Source organism: Scyliorhinus canicula, chromosome 16, assembly GCF_902713615.1.
Source record: "Scyliorhinus canicula chromosome 16, sScyCan1.1, whole genome shotgun sequence".
NCBI lineage: Eukaryota > Metazoa > Chordata > Chondrichthyes > Carcharhiniformes > Scyliorhinidae > Scyliorhinus > Scyliorhinus canicula.
Genome location: NC_052161.1, coordinates 93,413,193 through 93,431,653, shown reverse-complemented (window position 1 = coordinate 93,431,653; position 18,461 = coordinate 93,413,193). Strand labels below are relative to the sequence as shown.

At 45.3% G+C, this 18,461-nt stretch overlaps 1 protein-coding gene across 2 annotated transcripts in view; it reads left to right on the top strand.

The window, feature by feature from the left end:
* Nucleotides 1–2,994: 2,994 nt before the first annotated feature.
* Nucleotides 2,995–18,461, top strand: part of LOC119979364 (ephrin type-B receptor 2) — a 715,489-nt gene continuing 700,022 nt past the window's right edge. For both annotated transcript variants that reach the window (XM_038821482.1, XM_038821481.1), the window contains exon 1: nt 2,995–3,107. In XM_038821482.1, coding sequence (XP_038677410.1) covers nt 3,056–3,107 — 52 coding nt within the window. In that variant the 5' untranslated portion in view covers nt 2,995–3,055. The remainder of the gene's footprint in view (nt 3,108–18,461) is intronic.

Sequence of the window (18,461 nt, the reverse complement as noted above, 5' to 3'; positions counted from 1 at the left end):
TAAATATTCCAGACTGAGCTCCTCTCTCCCAATCCCACATTCAGTAAATATTCCAGACTGAGCTCCTCCCTCCCAGTCCCACATTCAGTAAATATTCCAGACTGAGCTCCTCTCTCCCAGTCCCACATTCAGTAAATATTCCAGACTGAGCTCCTCTCTCCCAATCCCACATTCAGTAAATATTCCAGACTGAGCTCCTCCCTCCCAGTCCCACATTCAGTAAATATTCCAGACTGAGCTCCTCTCTCCCAATCCCACATTCAGTAAATATTCCAGACTGAGCTCCTCTCTCCCAATCCCACATTCAGTAAATATTCCAGACTGAGCTCCTCCCTCCCAGTCCCACATTCAGTAAATATTCCAGACTGAGCTCCTCTCTCCCAATCCCACATTCAGTAAATACTCCAGACTGAGCTCCTCTCTCCCAGTCCCACATTCAGTAAATATTCCAGACTGAGCACCTCTCTCCCAGTCCCACATTCAGTAAATATTCCAGACTGAGCTCCTCGCTCCCAATCCCACATTCAGTAAATTCTCCAGACTGAGCTCCTCCCTCCCAGTCCCACATTCAGTAAATATTCCAGACTGAGCTCCTCTCTCCCAATCCCACATTCAGTAAATTCTCCAGACTGAGCTCCTCCCTCCCAGTCCCACATTCAGTAAATATTCCAGACTGAGCTCCTCTCTCCCAGTCCCACATTCAGTAAATATTCCAGACTGAGCTCCTCTCTCCCAGTCTCACATTCAGTAAATATTCCAGACTGAGCTCCTCTCTCCCAATCCCACATTCAGTAAATATTCCAGACTGAGCTCCTCCCTCCCAGTCCCACATTCAGTAAATATTCCAGACTGAGCATCTCTCTCCCAATCCCACATTCAGTAAATATTCCAGACTGAGCTCCTCTCTCCCAGTCCCACATTCAGTAAATATTCCAGACTGAGCTCCTCTCTCCCAATCCCACATTCAGTAAATATTCCAGACTGAGCTCCTCTCTCCCAATCCCACATTCAGTAAATATTCCAGACTGAGCTCCTCTCTCCCAATCCCACATTCAGTAAATATTCCAGACTGAGCTCCTCTCTCCCAGTCCCACATTCAGTAAATATTCCAGACTGAGCTCCTCTCTCCCAGCCCCACATTCAGTAAATATTCCAGACTGAGCTCCTCTCTTCCAATCCCACATTCAGTAAATATTCCAGACTGAGCTCCTCCCTCCCAATCCCACATTCAGTAAATATTCCAGACTGGGCTCCTCTCTCCCAGTCCCACATTCAGTAAATATTCCAGACTGAGCTCCTCTCTCCCAATCCCACATTCAGTCAATATTCCAGACTGAGCTCCTCTCTCCCAATCCCACATTCAGTAAATATTCCAGACTGAGCTCCTCTCTCCCAGTCCTACATTCAGTCAATATTCCAGACTGAGCTCCTCTCTCCCAATCCCACATTCAGTAAATATTCCAGACTGAGCTCCTCCCTCCCAGTCCCACATTCAGTAAATATTCCAGACTGAGCTCCTCTCTCCCAATCCCACATTCAGTAAATATTCCAGACTGAGCTCCTCTCTCCCAATCCCACATTCAGTAAATATTCCAGACTGAGCTCCTCTCTCCCAATCCCACATTCAGTAAATATTCCAGACTGAGCTCCTCTCTCCCAATCCCACAATCAGTAAATATTCCAGACTGAGCTCCTCCCTCCCAGTCCCACATTCAGCAAATATTCCAGACTGAGCTCCTCTCTCCCAATCCCACATTCAGTAAATATTCCAGACTGAGCTCCTCTCTCCCAATCCCACATTCAGTAAATATTCCAGACTGAGCTCCTCTCTCCCAGTCCCACATTCAGTAAATATTCCAGACTGAGCTCCTCTCTCCCAGTCCCACATTCAGTAAATATTCCAGACTGAGCTCCTCTCTCCCAATCCCACATTCAGTAAATATTCCAGACTGAGCTCCTCCCTCCCAGTCCCACATTCAGTAAATATTCCAGACTGAGCTCCTCTCTCCCAATCCCACATTCAGTAAATATTCCAGACTGAGCTCCTCTCTCCCAATCCCACATTCAGTAAATATTCCAGACTGAGCTCCTCCCTCCCAGTCCCACATTCAGTAAATATTCCAGACTGAGCTCCTCTCTCCCAATCCCACATTCAGTAAATACTCCAGACTGAGCTCCTCTCTCCCAGTCCCACATTCAGTAAATATTCCAGACTGAGCACCTCTCTCCCAGTCCCACATTCAGTAAATATTCCAGACTGAGCTCCTCGCTCCCAATCCCACATTCAGTAAATTCTCCAGACTGAGCTCCTCCCTCCCAGTCCCACATTCAGTAAATATTCCAGACTGAGCTCCTCTCTCCCAATCCCACATTCAGTAAATTCTCCAGACTGAGCTCCTCCCTCCCAGTCCCACATTCAGTAAATATTCCAGACTGAGCTCCTCCCTCCCAATCCCACATTCAGTAAATATTCTAGACTGAGCTCCTCCCTCCCAATCCCACATTCAGTAAATATTCCAGACTGGGCTCCTCTCTCCCAATCCCACATTCAGTAAATATTCCAGACTGAGCTCCTCCCTCCCAATCCCACATCCAGTAAATATTCCAGAATGAGCTCCTCTCTCCCAGCCCCACATTCTGTAAATTCTCCAGACTGAGCTCTCTCCTCCTCTTCCCCCAGCCCCACACTCAGTAAATATTCCAGACTGCAAACGGAGCCTGAAGCAGACAGATCTGGGTGATTGACAGCTATGGTACGTACTACTATGGCCGGGGGTAGCACGCGATAATATTGGAATTAAATCTTTCGCATTTGCCTTTATTTTCTTTCTGCTTACAATTAGAAATATGTTTGCAGAATGTGTATTGCTGTCAGTTGTGTCTGCGGTGCAGTGATATTTTCTGTGCAGTTGAAGGGATGTTTATTGTTGAGGAAGCTCTCCCCCTCTGGAGCTGGTTAATGTGCTGCCCCTGCTGCTTCTGACTGCGGGATGGTTCAGGCAGTTGCTGCGCTGTGGTTCTGAGAAACTCCACATCATCCACACAGCCTCCCACAATGGGCATCTTGTGGATATTTTGGATATTTCCTGCTGTTTCTGCCCTGGAAGGTACAGTCACGCTTTGGGTTATTCCTTTGTAAAGTGAAAGTTTTGCAGTTTGCTGATGAAATGTTGCTGAAGGTGGAGTTTGTGTGTGAGCATCCAGACAGGTTTCAGTGACTGCTGTATGGGAATGATGGAGGCAATCCGGATTCCTGCCACCTCTCAGGGTGGAATTTATTCTCCGGCTCGGAGGTGCTTGCTCTTTACTCTCCCTGATTTTAACAGCAACTTCCAGAGAGACGATTTCAACCTCAAAGTTGTGTTCCCACAATAGCGTATTGTGTACAGTGAATATATTGTGTGTCTCTGCTGAAGAGGTTGATCATTAATAGTGGGGAATTTGAGATTGTGAAAAATGTGTTCCCCTGATGGAGAAGAGATTTCCTCTCTCGGATAGAAGACTTGGCGCTCATTCTGCGGCTCTCGACATGCTTCAGATCATTTGGTTGTATTGTGGTTCCAGATTATTCATTAAAGTTCGATTGGAAATTCATCCACCCAGAAATTGGGAGTGAGTGAGGAAATGGGGAGCCAGATGAATGGGTGAATTGTGCGTATGCCTGTGAGAGAGTGAGGGAGGAATTGTGAGAGAAAGTGAGGGAGGAATTGTGAGAGAAGATGAGGGAGAGATTGCGAAAGTGAGGGAGAGTGAGGGAGGGATTGTGAGAGAGTGTGAGTTTGGGAGGAATTGAGATTGAGTGAGGGAGAAATTGTTTGGGAAAGAGAGGGAGGAATTGTGAGGGAAAGAGAGTGAAGTAGAAACTGTGAGGGAGAGAGAGTGAGGGGGGGGGGGACTTCTGTGTGTGTGAGAGAGACAGACAGAAAGAGAGAGAGAGAAAGGGTGAGGGAGGAATTGGAGAATGTTGCCTGAAGGTTGGGGGGTGACTGATGAATATGACGGGAAACAGAAGATCAGTTGTGATGATATTAAATGGTTGAGCAGGCTCAAAGTGCTGAATAGCATACACCTGCTCCATTTCTTATGTTCTTCTGAGATGAAGTGAGCCTGTGCCATTTGCTGCAATACTTGTGCAGATTGTGAGTGTCTCCAGGCTTTCTTAAAGACAGGGCATGGAGGTTCCTGCCCCCAGGTTCGACCCTGACTTTGCTCCTGTAATTGGATTATGTTTCTGCTCCCAGGGTCTGCCGCTATCCAGTGAAGCACCTCTGCCAAAGATTGGTGAGGCAGCAGAGATGTTTAAGGTTGGGACTGCCAATGGGAACCTGGGACTTTGAGACAAACTGGAATGGTGTGAGAAGCAGCAGCTTGTATTCTACATACTAAGAGATGGTGGCTGATATTTTGTACTGAACACATTCATGTAACATTGTGACGAGAGACACTGTTTTTTTCTGTGTTTACCCGGTTCAGCTGTAATTCACTCAAACTCCCATTCTGCTCTATACTCCTCAATCTCCTTCTCCCTCAAGCAAACACCAGTGCTTTCTGTTTCATCCATGTGACAGAGGTTTTCACTTGCTCACAACTCTGTGTGTGGAGAATTTATCCTGAATTCCACATTTGATACCGGTTAGCGACTGTCCTATTATGATGTCAGGTCTCCTCGCTGTATCACAGCAGCTTCATGGGTCAGGTGACTTTTGAGAGAGTGGATTGCTATATGAAAAAGATTGGTCAATAGGTCTGCAGTTTCACTTCTGATTTTAGCAGCTGTTTTGAATTCTTGGGATGTGGGTGTCATTGGCTGGGCCAGTGACCAGGTAATTGCCCATCCCTAATAGCCCATGAACTGAATGGCTTGAGGGCATTTTAAGAGTGAACCACATTACTGTATTGACTAGGTGGGCTGAATGGCCTGTTTTTCTGCTGCAACATTCTTTGTGATTGAACTACAGATGTTGCACTTGTTCAAAAAAGCATGTAAAGATAAACCAAACAACTGTCGGTCTGTTAGTTTTACCTCAATGGCTGGAAAGGTTTAAGTGCTGATAATCTGGGCCAGTCACTTGGGCGCATGTGGATTAATGTAGGAAAGCCAGCGCAGTTTGTTAAAAGCAAATCCTATTTGAGTAATTCGATTGCGCTTTTTAATGAGGTAACAGGAAGTGTCACAGAGGGTAACGCTGTGGATGTAGTGTACATGGACTTCCAAAAGGTATCTGAGAAAACGCCGGGTAATAGTCTGCAAATTGAAGCCCACTCAATAAAACGGACAGTAGCAGCATGGATGTGAAGTGGCTGAATGACTGGAAAGGGGTTGTGTTGAACATCTGTTTTTCTGACTGGAGGGAGGTTTACAGTGGGGTTCCCCGGGGTCAGTATAAGACCACTGCTTTTCATGAGATACGTCAATAACCGAGACTCGGGCGTACAGAGCACAATTCCAAGATTTGCCGATGACACAGAACGTAGAAGCCTTGTGAACTATGAGAAGGTGGTGAAAGGGTGGTGGTGGCAGAGACCATCATAACATTTAAGAAGTGTTTAGATGTGTACTTGCAATGCCAAGGCACATAAGGCAATGGGCCAAGTGCTGTAAAATAGGATTAGAATAATTGGGTGGTTGTTTTTGACCAGAGCAGATGCGATGGGAGGAAGGGCCTTTTTCGTGCTGTAAATCTCTATGACTAAAGATAGAACATAGAACATAGAACAGTACAGCACAGAACAGGCCCTTCGGCCCTCGATGTTGTGCCGAGCAATGATCACCCTACTCAAGCCCACGTATCCACCCTATACCAGTAACCCAACAACCCCCATTAACCTTATATATTATTTAGGACACTAAGGGCAATTTAGCCTGGCCAATCCACCTAACCCGCACATCTTTGGACTGTGGGAGGAAACCGGAGCACCCGGAGGAAACCCACGCACACACGGGGAGGACGTGCAGACTCCGCACAGACAGTGACCCAGCCGGGAATCGAACCTGGGACCCTGGAGCTGTGAAGCATTGATGCTAACCACCATGCTACCGTGCTGCCCACTTGAAACTTAAACTTAAACTTAAACTTAAACTTAAACTTGAAAAGGACAAAGGCGGGCTGGTGGAATGGGCAGAAACATGGCAATAACATTTAATAGAGAAACATGAAGTGATACATTTTGGTAGGAAGAATGGGGAGAAATAATATAAAATAAAGTGGGTGCAGGAACATTGGGACCTTGGGGTATATGTACGCAAATCATTAAAGATGGCAGGGCAGGTTGAGAGAGTGGTTAAAGACGCAGGTGGGATTTTGGTTTGTCTCAACGGATGAAGTATGTCCAATTCTGCGCACCACAGAACCCGAGGATTCTGATTTAAGGTGATTTGCAACGGATGCGATGACAACACGAGGAGAAGCGTTAATACACGGCGAGTGGTTAGGATCTGGAATACACTGCTTGATAATGTGGTGGATGTTCAACTGTGGCTTTCAAAAGAGAATTAAGTAAACACCTGGAGAGAAAGTATTTGCAGAGCAATGGGGGCCAGAGCTGGTGTGGAACTCATAGAGCTGTTCTTGCAGAGAGTCGGCACAGACACAAAGAACTGAATGGCCTCTTTATGCATGGTAACCATTCTTTGATCCGATGTAACCTAGGTATCTAGATAACCGTTGGCTTGGCATGTTCATACTGCAGATTGTGGTACATCAGTTAATGTGTGGGGAATGGATCAGTGTGTTCATTCAATATTCTTGCTGTTGGCTGTCCAGAAGTTATCATTGACAAGGAATTGTAATGCAGGTCGCAGGAATTGGTCTTGTTGCGCTTTTAAGATACAAGTTTCCATGTGATGCCCACTCCAGCTGCAATGTTTAATACTCTGGAACCTTTCTAGTTCCACCCTTTAACTCACCAACCCCAGAAAGTGACAGCAGTCAGGATTCTCACCCGACCCGACTGGCTCGTTCAGAGGCAGACTCAAGATGCACCAGCCCTGAAGTGGCTTCCTTGCTTTCTGCAATCACTGTCTGCCGCTGTGCTTTGTGCACAATTTAATTATATCAGGGATTAGGGACAGCTGCAGACAGTTATTCTCAGCCGACCCAAACCCAAAAAGAAATGATAACTTGAATATGTGTGAGAAAATTGAACGTTTTGAAGACAAGTGACAATACAGGCTGACAAATAAGTGAAGCATCAAAATGAACTAGGTTTCACTGAAGACTGAGCCTTTAGAAAATGGAGACAATGGACACAGGAGTGCTTACACTGCTTAATGACAAAAAAACGTGAATAAGGGTTACATTTTGAACGTGGAGGAAATGTTTAGAATTGTTCCTCATTTAAAAATTTGAGGGACATCGCTGTTTTCCTCCCTATTCCTGACTTCTTTATTTCCTCCTTCCACATGACATAGTACCTTGCTGTATATACCGTTACTGCAAATGCTAATGTTGGGCTGCTCCTGATATTTACAATTCCTCCCATTTCTCTTTCTTTGCTCCACGCCACAAATTTCAATCCAAAAGTAAACAAAATCTGTTGCAGCAAGGTAACTCCGTTACAATTTGCCGCAACTCAGTGACTCTGGTGCGAGTTGACATTGACAGTTTCAGTGAAGAGGTAAAAAGCACAACGTTTTTACTTGCCCATGAAATAAGCGTCTTTGGAAATCCTGAAACGAACACTGCTGTCATGCCATTGTGCATTGTAACTCAAACGGTAACAAGTCTGAATTGCAGCATATCTTCCTGACGTATGGTATAATTGTTTTTTAAAAATTCCAGCAATGCCAAATATTGTCCTTGAAGCAGTCCTGGAACACTTAACATGCAGACTGTATACTGCCCACGGAGCTCCAACCTCACTTAGTCTTTGTCTGGCCCTTCCCCTTACCTCTACTGAAGTAAAGAGCGTTGAGCAGGAACATGATCCACGTAAGTAAGGTAATGAAAGATCCAGGCAGTGCAAAAAGAGAAAAGGTGATTGAACTTTAGCTATGATCTTAGAATCTAAGAGCAGACATGTAAGACTTGCAAACTTCAACAAAGCCAAAAGATTTGAAGAATTATTTTTCCCACAGAGAAATAGATTTCCATGAAAAGCAAACCGTCTGTTAAAATCGCAGATTGAAGAGGCAGCAATCACGTTGAACATTCATGTCCTAACATTATAAACAGGATATGTTGGAAGGGCAAGTGCAGAAAATGGTCATATGAAGCATAAAAATCTGCATATGTAGACATGACATGGGCTAATAAATGACAGCAGAAAGTCCTTATTGAAATAGTGCTGTGCGATTTTATCGTAGTCAGGGCAGTCAGGGTTTGAGTTATTAAAATGTAAATATCGTCACAGTCCCAGAAGCTGCTCTCCCCTTTGAGAGCTGACTGGGGGTGATTTTGTTTTTAAATTTTAGAGTACCCAATTCATTTTTTCCAATTAAGGGGCAATTTAGCGTGGCCAATCTACCTAGCTTGCACATTTTTGGGTTGTGGGGGCGAAACGCACACAAACACGGGGAGACTGTGCAAACTCCACACGGACAGTGACCCCGAGCTGGGATTGAACCTGGGACCTCAGTGCTGTGAGGCTGCAGTGCTAACCCACTGCGCCGCCATGCTGCCTGCCGACGATTCTACCAGAGGGTCACCACACCTCAGGCGAGGGGCAAGGTTGAGAAGGCAGGACCTGCATTAATAACCGCAGCTGGTACGAGAATTGAACCCACAGCTTTTGACATCAGAACTCCGGTTCTGGAGTGGGATTCAAACCCCACAATTTTATATTCATAGGCAACGTATGACTGACAGTCACAACTGAGCTTCTGTCTCCTCTTTGTGAGAGCTCTTACAAAGAACCACAGGTTCTTGTGCTCAGCTCAGAAAGAGTTCATTTTGACCCATTGCAATATATCGATGCACCTGAGGCTCGGGCACCTTCCCAGTTTGCATTGTGCAGAAAGGTCAAGGCTATACACACGCTGCTAATAGATGGGATGACAACAGGTGCAATGAATCTTTCAGTTCTGTTACTAGAATGTTGCGCCGATCTATGTATTCATTCACAAGGCAATGTTAACATGTTTGTCGAATATTTTCAGCTTAGCTTTCCCAGATCCAAGATTTGGGGGGCGATTCGCCCAAATGGAGCCCAAGTGTTTGCGTCATCGTGAGCGCCGTCGTGTTTCACGACGGTGTGAACCGGGCCTGGATACGACCTATTCTGTCACCCACAGGGGGCCAACACAGTGCTGGAGCGGTTCACGCTGCTCCAGCCTCCCTTACTGGTGCCAAATGTGCGCCACGCCAACCTGCGCATGCGCGGGGGACTTCTTTAGCACGCCAGCCCTGAATCAACATGGTGTCGGTGTTCAGGGGCCAGCCGCGCCAGAAAGTAGGCCCGTGGGGGGAGAGGCCGGCCCGCCGATTGGTGGCCCCGACTGCGGGCCAGACCCCATCGGAACCCTCCCCCCGTAGATGGAGCCCCCCCCCACATGCCGCCCCCCCCCCCACATGCCGCCCCCCCCCCCCCGACCGTTCGCGCAGAGTTCCCGCCGGCACCGACCAAGGGTGAATGGCGTCGGTGGGACTCTGTCGTATCCGTGCGCCCATCCTGCCAAACGCGCCGGCGCTAATGGCAATGATCTCCGCACCTCGGAGAATCGCAAGCCGGTGTCGTGGCGTGGTTGCGGCGATTCTCTGGCCCTGCGCGGGGTTCGGAGAATCGCCCCCATGTTGTTTTTCCCAAATACAACTGTTCGACTTGACGTTTGTGGGAATATATGTCCCAGACAACCAAATAGGGCATTAGCGGAACATCTCGCTCTTTGCAAAGTATGATTTGTTTTCACGATCACCACAATTGGTGATTGCTTTTCTTAGAGCAGAGAGGTTGAAGGGAAGATTTAATAGGAGATGTTCAAAATGATGAAGGGTTTTATAGAGTTAAGAAGCAGTAAGTGTTTCTAATGGCAGGTGAGTCTGTATCCATAAGACACAAATTTAAGATAATAAATAAAATAACCAGAGGGGAGTTGTAAAACACTTTTGACAGGGAGTTATGATCTGAATGCATGACCTGGAAGCAGATTCCATGGTAATGTTCAAAGGGAATTGGGGAAATGTGCACGGACATGGGGAAACAGCAAGTGAGCAGGACTCATTGGATAACTATTTCAGAGAGCTGGCACGGGGCATGACGGGGCGAATCGCCTCGAGCTGTACCATTCCATGATGCCGTGAATGTCTCACCCCCCTGAGCCTCCCGATTGTTTGTGCTGCTCTGGTAGAAACATTAACCAGTCAAACGTTCAAGATTGAACACAAACCCAGTCAGTTGCTGATTAACAAGCAGGAAATGTGTGAACGCTAACTCTGTGCAATGTCTATTTATCCACATCAGCAATTTTGTGACAGGGCAAAGTAAATGACAGTTTTGATCGTCATTTTGGCAAAATGACTGTAAACACAAATTTAAAGCACTCACTACTTCGAGATCTCTGGGGATTTCGTCCCACTGCTTTTATACATTTCAATTTTGTGTTTTTGCTGCATTTCAAAACCCCCCTTTATGCTCTTGTTGAGGATTTACACCTGCTTAAAGACACAGACTTTTTCTCGATTTATTTATTTTACGTTCTAAATTTTTTTTCCAATTAAGGGGCAATTTAGCGTGGCCAATCCATCTGCCCTGCACTTCTTTTGGCTGTGGGGGTGAGACACACGCAGACTCGGGGAGAATGTGCAATGGGCGGCATGGTAGCACAATGGCTAGCACTGTTGCTTCACAACGGCAGGGTCGCAAGTTCGATTCCCGCTTGGGTCACTTTCTATGCAGAGTCTGCATGTTCTCCCCATGTCTGTGTGGTTTTCCTCCGGGTGCTCCAGTTTCCTCCTACAAGTCCCGAAATACATGCTTGTTAGGTAAATTGGACATTCTGAATTCTCCCTCAGTGTACCCGAACAGGCGCCAGAGTGTGGTGACTAGGGGATTTTCACAATAACTTCATTGCAGTGTTAATGTAAGCCTACTTATGACAATAATAAAGATTAAACTCCACACAGAACCGTTACTTGTAAAATAAATAAAACAGGCGGCATAGTGGTTAGAACTGCTGCCTCACGGCGCTGAGGACCTGGTGCTGGGATCGAACCCGGGTCCTTGGTGCCGTGAGGCAGCAGTACTAACCACTGTGCCACCGTGCCACATGTTTTATTTATTTTACAAGTAACAGTTCTGTTTGACGAGCCAGATTTAATTCCACCCTGACCAAAGTGACAGGCAAGCCTCTGCCAATACTACTGTGAATATACACAGGAGAACTACCTTCTTACTTTCCACAAAGTGCGATTGGCAATTTGTCAGTGTGGGAGATCACCAACACTTGACTATGCTGCCTGACTGATTGGTACCAAGCTCATGCCCACTGCCACTTGAACCTGCGCATTCTCTGAACACCTATGTAGGTGGTGGTCCAGTAAAAAAGTTCACAAAACCTTCAAAGCAATAGATATTTATGGAGGAAATTCTGGAAAATAGTTGTGGTTCAATAGGTTTGGAAAGCAAAAGGGCACAATTGTTCTTGTTTGAGAAGGATGCTTCATCTGTGGCTAAATAAGTAAGTTAAGGATTGTACAAAATGGAAAGAAACACTGTACAAATCTGCATGATAAGTGGTAGATCAAATGGTTGGTCAGATTTTAAAAATGAGCAACGAATGACTAAAAAAAAGGGAGCAAGCTGAACATGAGAAAAGCAAGGCAGTGATATAAAACCAAACCAATAGCTAGCGTTGGTCCTCTGAGAGAGAGTGAATCCGGGCAACTGATTATGGTAAACAAGGAAATGCTGGAGGTGTTAAACAGATATTCTTTTGTCCATTTTTACCTTAAAAAAACTTCCCAAAGTTACTTTACCATCACCCGGGAGGGGGTGTTGGAAAACATATCAGACCTAAAGGCCGACAGGTCCCCAGGACCAGACGGCCTGCACACCAGGTTCTTCGAAGAAGTGGTTGCACAGATAGTAGATACATTAGTTATAATCTTCCAAAATTCCGTATATTTCTGGAAGGATCCCAACAAATTATTAAGGAGGTTCTAACGGGATACTTAAATTATTATGGGATCAGTGAGAGACATTGTGGAAGGGAAATTTTGTTTAACTTAATTGTGTTTTTGAGCAAGTAATAAGCAAAGTGGAGAAAGGGGAACCTTTTGAGGTGGTGTGATTGGATTTCCAAAAGGCATCGGATAGGGTACCACATCAAAGGTTACTTCGCAAGATAAGAGAACAGCGGTGTAGGGGGTAACATATTAGCATGGGCAGAGACTTGTTTCGATAACAGGAAGCAGAGAATAAAGATACATTGATATTGGTTTAGGTTGGCAAGCTGTAACTAGTGAGATCAGTGTTGAGGCTTAAACTATTTACAATCAATGATTTGGATGAAGGGACCGAAGGTACGATAGCTAAATTTGCCAATGACACTGAGATAGGCAGGGAGAGAAGTTGCAAAGAGAAGGTAGAGAGTCTCCAAAGGGATATCAGGTTAAGCAAATGAGCATGAAAGGTGGCAGATTGTGTATAATGTGGGAAAATGTGAAATTGTCCACTTTGGCAGGAAGAATTGCAGAACGACATATTAATTAAATGGAGCGAGATTGCAGAACTTGTTGGTCAGAGGGATCTGGTTGTCCTGATGAATCATGAAAAGTTAGTGTGCAGGCATAGCAAGTGATTTGGAAGGCAAATGGAATGTTGGTGTTTTTTTTCAAAGGGCAATGGAGTGTAAAATGTGTGTTTGTGTGTGGGTGGGGGGGGGGGGGGGGGGTTACTTCAGCTGTGCAAGGCCTTGGTGAGATCACATCTGGAATACCGTGTGCAGTTTTGGTCTCCTTACGTGAAAAAACGTATAATCGTGTGAGAAGCAGTTCAGAGAAGGTTGACTTGAGTCGTTCCTGGGATGAAGGGCTTATTTTAAGAAGAAAGGTTGGACAGGTTGGGCCGATACCCACTGGAGTTTAGAAGAATGAGAGGTGATCTTATCGAAACATAAAAGATCCCGAGGGGTGGTGTGCCTCAGGGGTCAGTGCTGGAACCACAACATTGCACAATATACATTAATGATCTGGAAGAAGGAACTGAAGGCACTGTTGCTAAGTTTGCAGATGTCACAAAGATCTGCAGAGGGACAGGTAGTATTGAGGAAGCAAGGGGGCTGCAGAAGGATTTGGACAGGCTAGGAGCGTGGGCAAAGAAGTGGCAGATGGAATACAACGTGGAAAAGTGTGAGGTTATGCACTTTGGAAGGAGGAATGGAGGCATAGACTATTTTCTAAATGGGGAAATTCTTAGGAAATCAGAAGCTCAAAGGGACTTGGGAGCCCTTGTTCACTATTCTCTGAAGGTTAACATGCAGGTTCAGTCGGCAGTTAGGAAGGCAAATGTAATGTTAGCATTCATGTCGAGAGGGCGAGAATACAAGAGCAAGGATGTACCGCTTAGGCTGTATAAGGCTCTGGTCAGACCTCATTTGGTGTATTGAGAGCAGTTTTGGGCCCCGTATCTAAGGAATGATGTGTTGGCCTTGGAAAGGGTCCAGAGGAGGTTCATAAGAATAATCCCTGGAAGGAAGAGCTTGTCGTATGAGGAACGGTTGAGGACTCGGGGTCTGTACCTGTTGGAGTTTAGAAGGATGAGGGCGGATCTTATTGAAACTTACAGGATACTGCGAGGCCTGGATAGAGTGGATGTGCAGAGAGTGTTTTCACTTGTAGGAAAAACAATCACAGACTAAAGGGACGATCCTTTAAAACAGAGATGAGGAGTAATTTCTTCAGCCAGAGGGTGGTGAATCTGTGGAACTCTTTGCCGCAGAAGGCTGTGGGGGCCAAATAACTGAATGTCTTCAAGACAAAGATAGATAGGTTCTTGATTAATAACGGGATCAGGGGTTATGGGGAGAAGGCAGGAGAATGGGGATGAGAAAAATATGAGATTGAATGGCGGAGCAGACTCAATGGGCCGAGTGGCCTAATTCTGCTCCTATGTCTTCTGGTCTTATGGTCTCACCAGGACGACGTTTCAGATGTGGGTGAGACGAGAATGTGGGACACAGTTTAAGAATGAAAGATTTCCTGTTTCAGGCAGAGATGACACAGTTTGTTCTCTCAGAGAGTTGTTAGTCTGTGGAATTCCCTTTCCCAGACGGCAAAGGAGGCAGGGCCATTGAATTCATTCAACATTGAATTGGACAGATTTTTGATCGACGAGGGAGTGAGGATCATGGGAGACAGAAAAAAAAGAGGAGTTGAGACACAACCAGATCAGCCATGATCTTACTGAGTGGTAGTGCAGACTCGAAGGGCTGAATGGTCTACTCCTGAGTCCTGTGTTCCTTTCGAACGGGTTTACCTTCAAAAACAGTATCATTATACTGAAATATTGTTATTTATGATATATTTCCAGAAGCTTCAGTTAGTCTGGCACACGTTGCACTTGGTACAGACAATGAGTTGCCATACTTTGAGAAATATTATCTCAGTGCAGTATGCAATTAAATTGAGCTTGGTGCCCTCCAGCTGTAATGTTGCCAGTGCACCTATAGACAGCACTGCCAATCGCTTGACAGTGAAGTTAATACTTCTCTCAGAGATCGGTGTAGTTCTTCCACATTAAAACCATGATAATGGTCACAGAATCTGCTGAAGTTATTCCGCAGAAATGCAATAGATATTAGCAGTTTGCTAAAAGATATACTAACCGAGAACGGCAAACGGCTGGCTCCCCAGGTCTACGGTTAAATTGTTGCATAAATAAATTTGTTGCCAGCTGAAATTGACTGGTTTATGGACTGAGCCTCAGGAAATAGGCTCCAATTCTTTGCTAAAATTAATGAACTGCTGAAAGTGTAATGGTTGGCAGTTTAACTTTTAAATAGCAAAGATTTCTAACGTGATAGTAGAGACAGGTTTATCCCTCTCAATAATTGGCACACGATGTTGCAGCAGTAAGCTGGGTGATTGGGACTGTGTTTCTGCTTGGACACACGGCCGCTGTCACTTTCCTTGCTGTCCGCCTCATCTCACTTATTTTCCTGGTGGGTTTATGCCACTAGCCCAGTACTTAATTGGTAAGTTTATGTGAACACTCAGTTTGAGCACTTGTTTTTAATCATGCAATAGAATGCTGCACTAGACTGATAATGTGAGCGTCTAACACTTTCAAGTGAAGAAAAGCAGCTACGTTTGAAAATTATTCATGTTTTTATTGATCGGTGCAATAATCTGGACCATCGTCAGAGGGACACGAACAAGCACTTGTGAAAGGAATGTATCAATATCATTAAGCGTTGTCATTTGGATTTGGTTACAAGTCTGAGGCATGTGTTACAATTTTTCCCTGTGGTTCGTGATTCTTCTTTCTCTACCTCTGAGTACTTGTGCCTCAGGCACTAGCTCTGATGTCAAGGCAGGTGCGACCTCTGTCCCACCGCTCAATATCTGTTATCTGGTGCATCAAAATGGTTTCTGTCAGGGACTCCAGATGCACCATGGGAATGTCGCTCGTGTTCAGCACTTTAGGGAAACAAGGATTGGAAATACCTGTGTTGGGACTAAACCCAAACCTTCTCAGTCAACCAGTTTATGGAATGGAGCTCTTTCTCAGGAAATAGTGATCCGATTCAAACAATTTGTATCAGAAATGATTTGCTCATAATACCCTATGTTGTAGATCTAATGGATGGGGCTTTAAGAAGTTTTTTAGCCACTATTTTGTACTGAGCTTTTGAACCGACAGATTACGCTACAGGTAATGAGCTTCATGAATAATGCCTCATAATTCTGTTTCAATTTTCTCATTTCCCCTCACTAACACATGCAACAGCACTTTGTTTGGACTTTTAATGTATAGCGAAACCTCAACAGCAGCATTGAGATTTATACTGCATTATAAAAAGTTGATTTTATTCATAGGACAGAAAATCAACACAATAACTGGTAAAGACATTGATGTAAATTAAACAGAACAATTGCTGTTTTCAGAATGCATATCATAATCGTGTGTGTGCTCATACATGTGTAAAAATTATACTGTGGCGCGGGGTTTGACATCATTAACCTTTTTGTCTGTTCTCATCTCTGTTCCACTGCTTGATGCAAAATGTCAGCAACAGGATGCATCTTCCGAAGATTTGAGAATTTATTCATTTTCAGGATGAGGGCATCATTTCAGGGGCCTCACGGTAGCATGGTGGTTAGCATCAATGCTTCACAGCTCCAGGGTCCCAGGTTTGATTCCCGGCTGGGTCACTGTCTGTGTGGAGTCTGCACGTCCTCCCCGTGTGTGCGTGGGTTTCCTCCGGGTGCTCCGGTTTCCTCCCACAGTCCAAAGATGTGCGGGTTAGGTGGATTGGCCATGCTAAATTGCCCGTAGTGTAAGGTTAATGGGGGGATTGTTGGGTTACGGGTATACGGGTTACGTGGGTTTAAGTAGGGTGATCATTGCTCGGCACAACATCGAGGGCCGAAGGGCCTGTTCTGTGCTGTACTGTTCTATGTTCTATGTTCTATTGGCTAGGTCAGCATCTATTGCCCATCCCTAATTGTCCTTGAGTAAATCATCGTAACCACAGAATCAAGTCTTCACCGGCCCTCCGAAAGAGCACTTTACCGAAGCCCACTCCCCCCTCCCTATCCCCATAACTCCGCACATTGATTGGCCAATCCACCTAACCTACACATCTTTAGACTGCGGAGGAAAGCGGAGTACCCGGAGGAAATCTATGCAGACATGGGGAGAATGTGCAAACTCCACACAGTCAGTCAACCAAGACCAGAATAAAACCCGGGCCCCTGCTGTTGCCTGGCAGCAGTGCTACAAAACATGCACTAACAGATTCTTCCCCCTCTGTTGCCAGACCCATGAATTACCCTATGAAGGACTGAACTGATCTCTCTACGTGTCTTCTTTACTGTGTAGTACTATACTCCGGATGCTTCACCTGATGGCCATGTCTGTGTATTTACATTGTATATTTATCGTATGTCCTACGTTGATCATGTATGGAACGATCTGCCTGGAATGTACGTAGAAAAATAATTTTCACGGTACCTCGGTACATGTGACAATAAATCTAAATCTACATTGAAATTGCATTCAATCAAATTCAAATGACACAAATTACGGTTAATTTGAAGTAGTTAATCATTCCCGCTGGTAGAATAGTGAATCGCATAGAACAACGTCCACAATGAACTGAAATTCCACATTGGTATCCCCGATTTGGCCGAACTTGTCTCAGCTTGCCATATGACCGTGTTGACCAATCAAAGTGAAGTTCGATCACAGATGAGCGTGAAATCGTGGAGTGCTGGGCGAGCCACCATTTGACGCTGCGATCTCCCTGTGAACGGGTGTGTAAAGCCTGCGAGTATGGATGAACTGGTGATGAATGGACTTCCACTCGCCCACCTGTCTCCCTGGCCGTTGCTACAAAGATCCAGATGCTCCAGGATTTCACATTGCAGCTTGGAAACATTAAAACTTGTGTTGACCTCATTGACGACATGATGGACTGTGTCACACACATCTGAAGACAGCACGCTAAGCAGAAAAAGATGCTTAAGAAAAAGTTTTCCCAGAGCTAACTCCTGACATTTCGCAATGCAAAGTTCAGACCTTTTACCAAGTCGAGCCACGGTAAGGTGTGAATAAATTCAATACCGACATTTTCCCTGCTTTACTGTGTTATCTGTTGTTATTGATATGTGTTTGTCGGCATGTTGGGTTACATAGAGACCTGTTCATGTGGAAATGAGGCCTCGTCAGCTATTGTAAAGCTTCTTTTAACACATCTGTGGGAAGATTTCCAGGGATTTGGCTCATTGGGATTTCACTGCATATGGCTGTGTCCTCATTCGTGAAGACAAAACCAAAGTATGTATTTAGATGCTCAACCATTTTTTTGTTCCCTATTATACATTCGTATAATAGTAACGTTTGTTTAAGATGCCACATTCCTATTTGTGTGTGGAATAACTCCATGTAGTGAAGGATCCTTTCCTCACAGTCTTACAAATTAAAATAAAATATTGGGGTTTCTGTCCGGTATCCTCGCAACTGGGGTTAGGTCAGTGTGGGGTTTGGATGGTCAGTCAGGGGATTGGGATAGTCAGGGTGCAGTGGGATAGTCAGGGTGCAGGGGGAGCAGTTGGAGGAGTCCCATGGGGAGGGGGGGGGGGGGTTAGTGCTTTTGTTACCCAGGAGTTTGAAGCGGTTTTAACTCTTCAAACTGTTTTTGGGTAACTATGGCTGGAAGACAGTCAGAACCATCCAAAGTTTGTGATTAATATTGCATTATCAGATGGTTCCCAGTGCAGGGAAATTTCCCGTTGGTTTAAACATACTGGACAATTGCCGTTTATTCCTTCCCAGGAAATCCCTGGGTGGAGCTTGGGGGG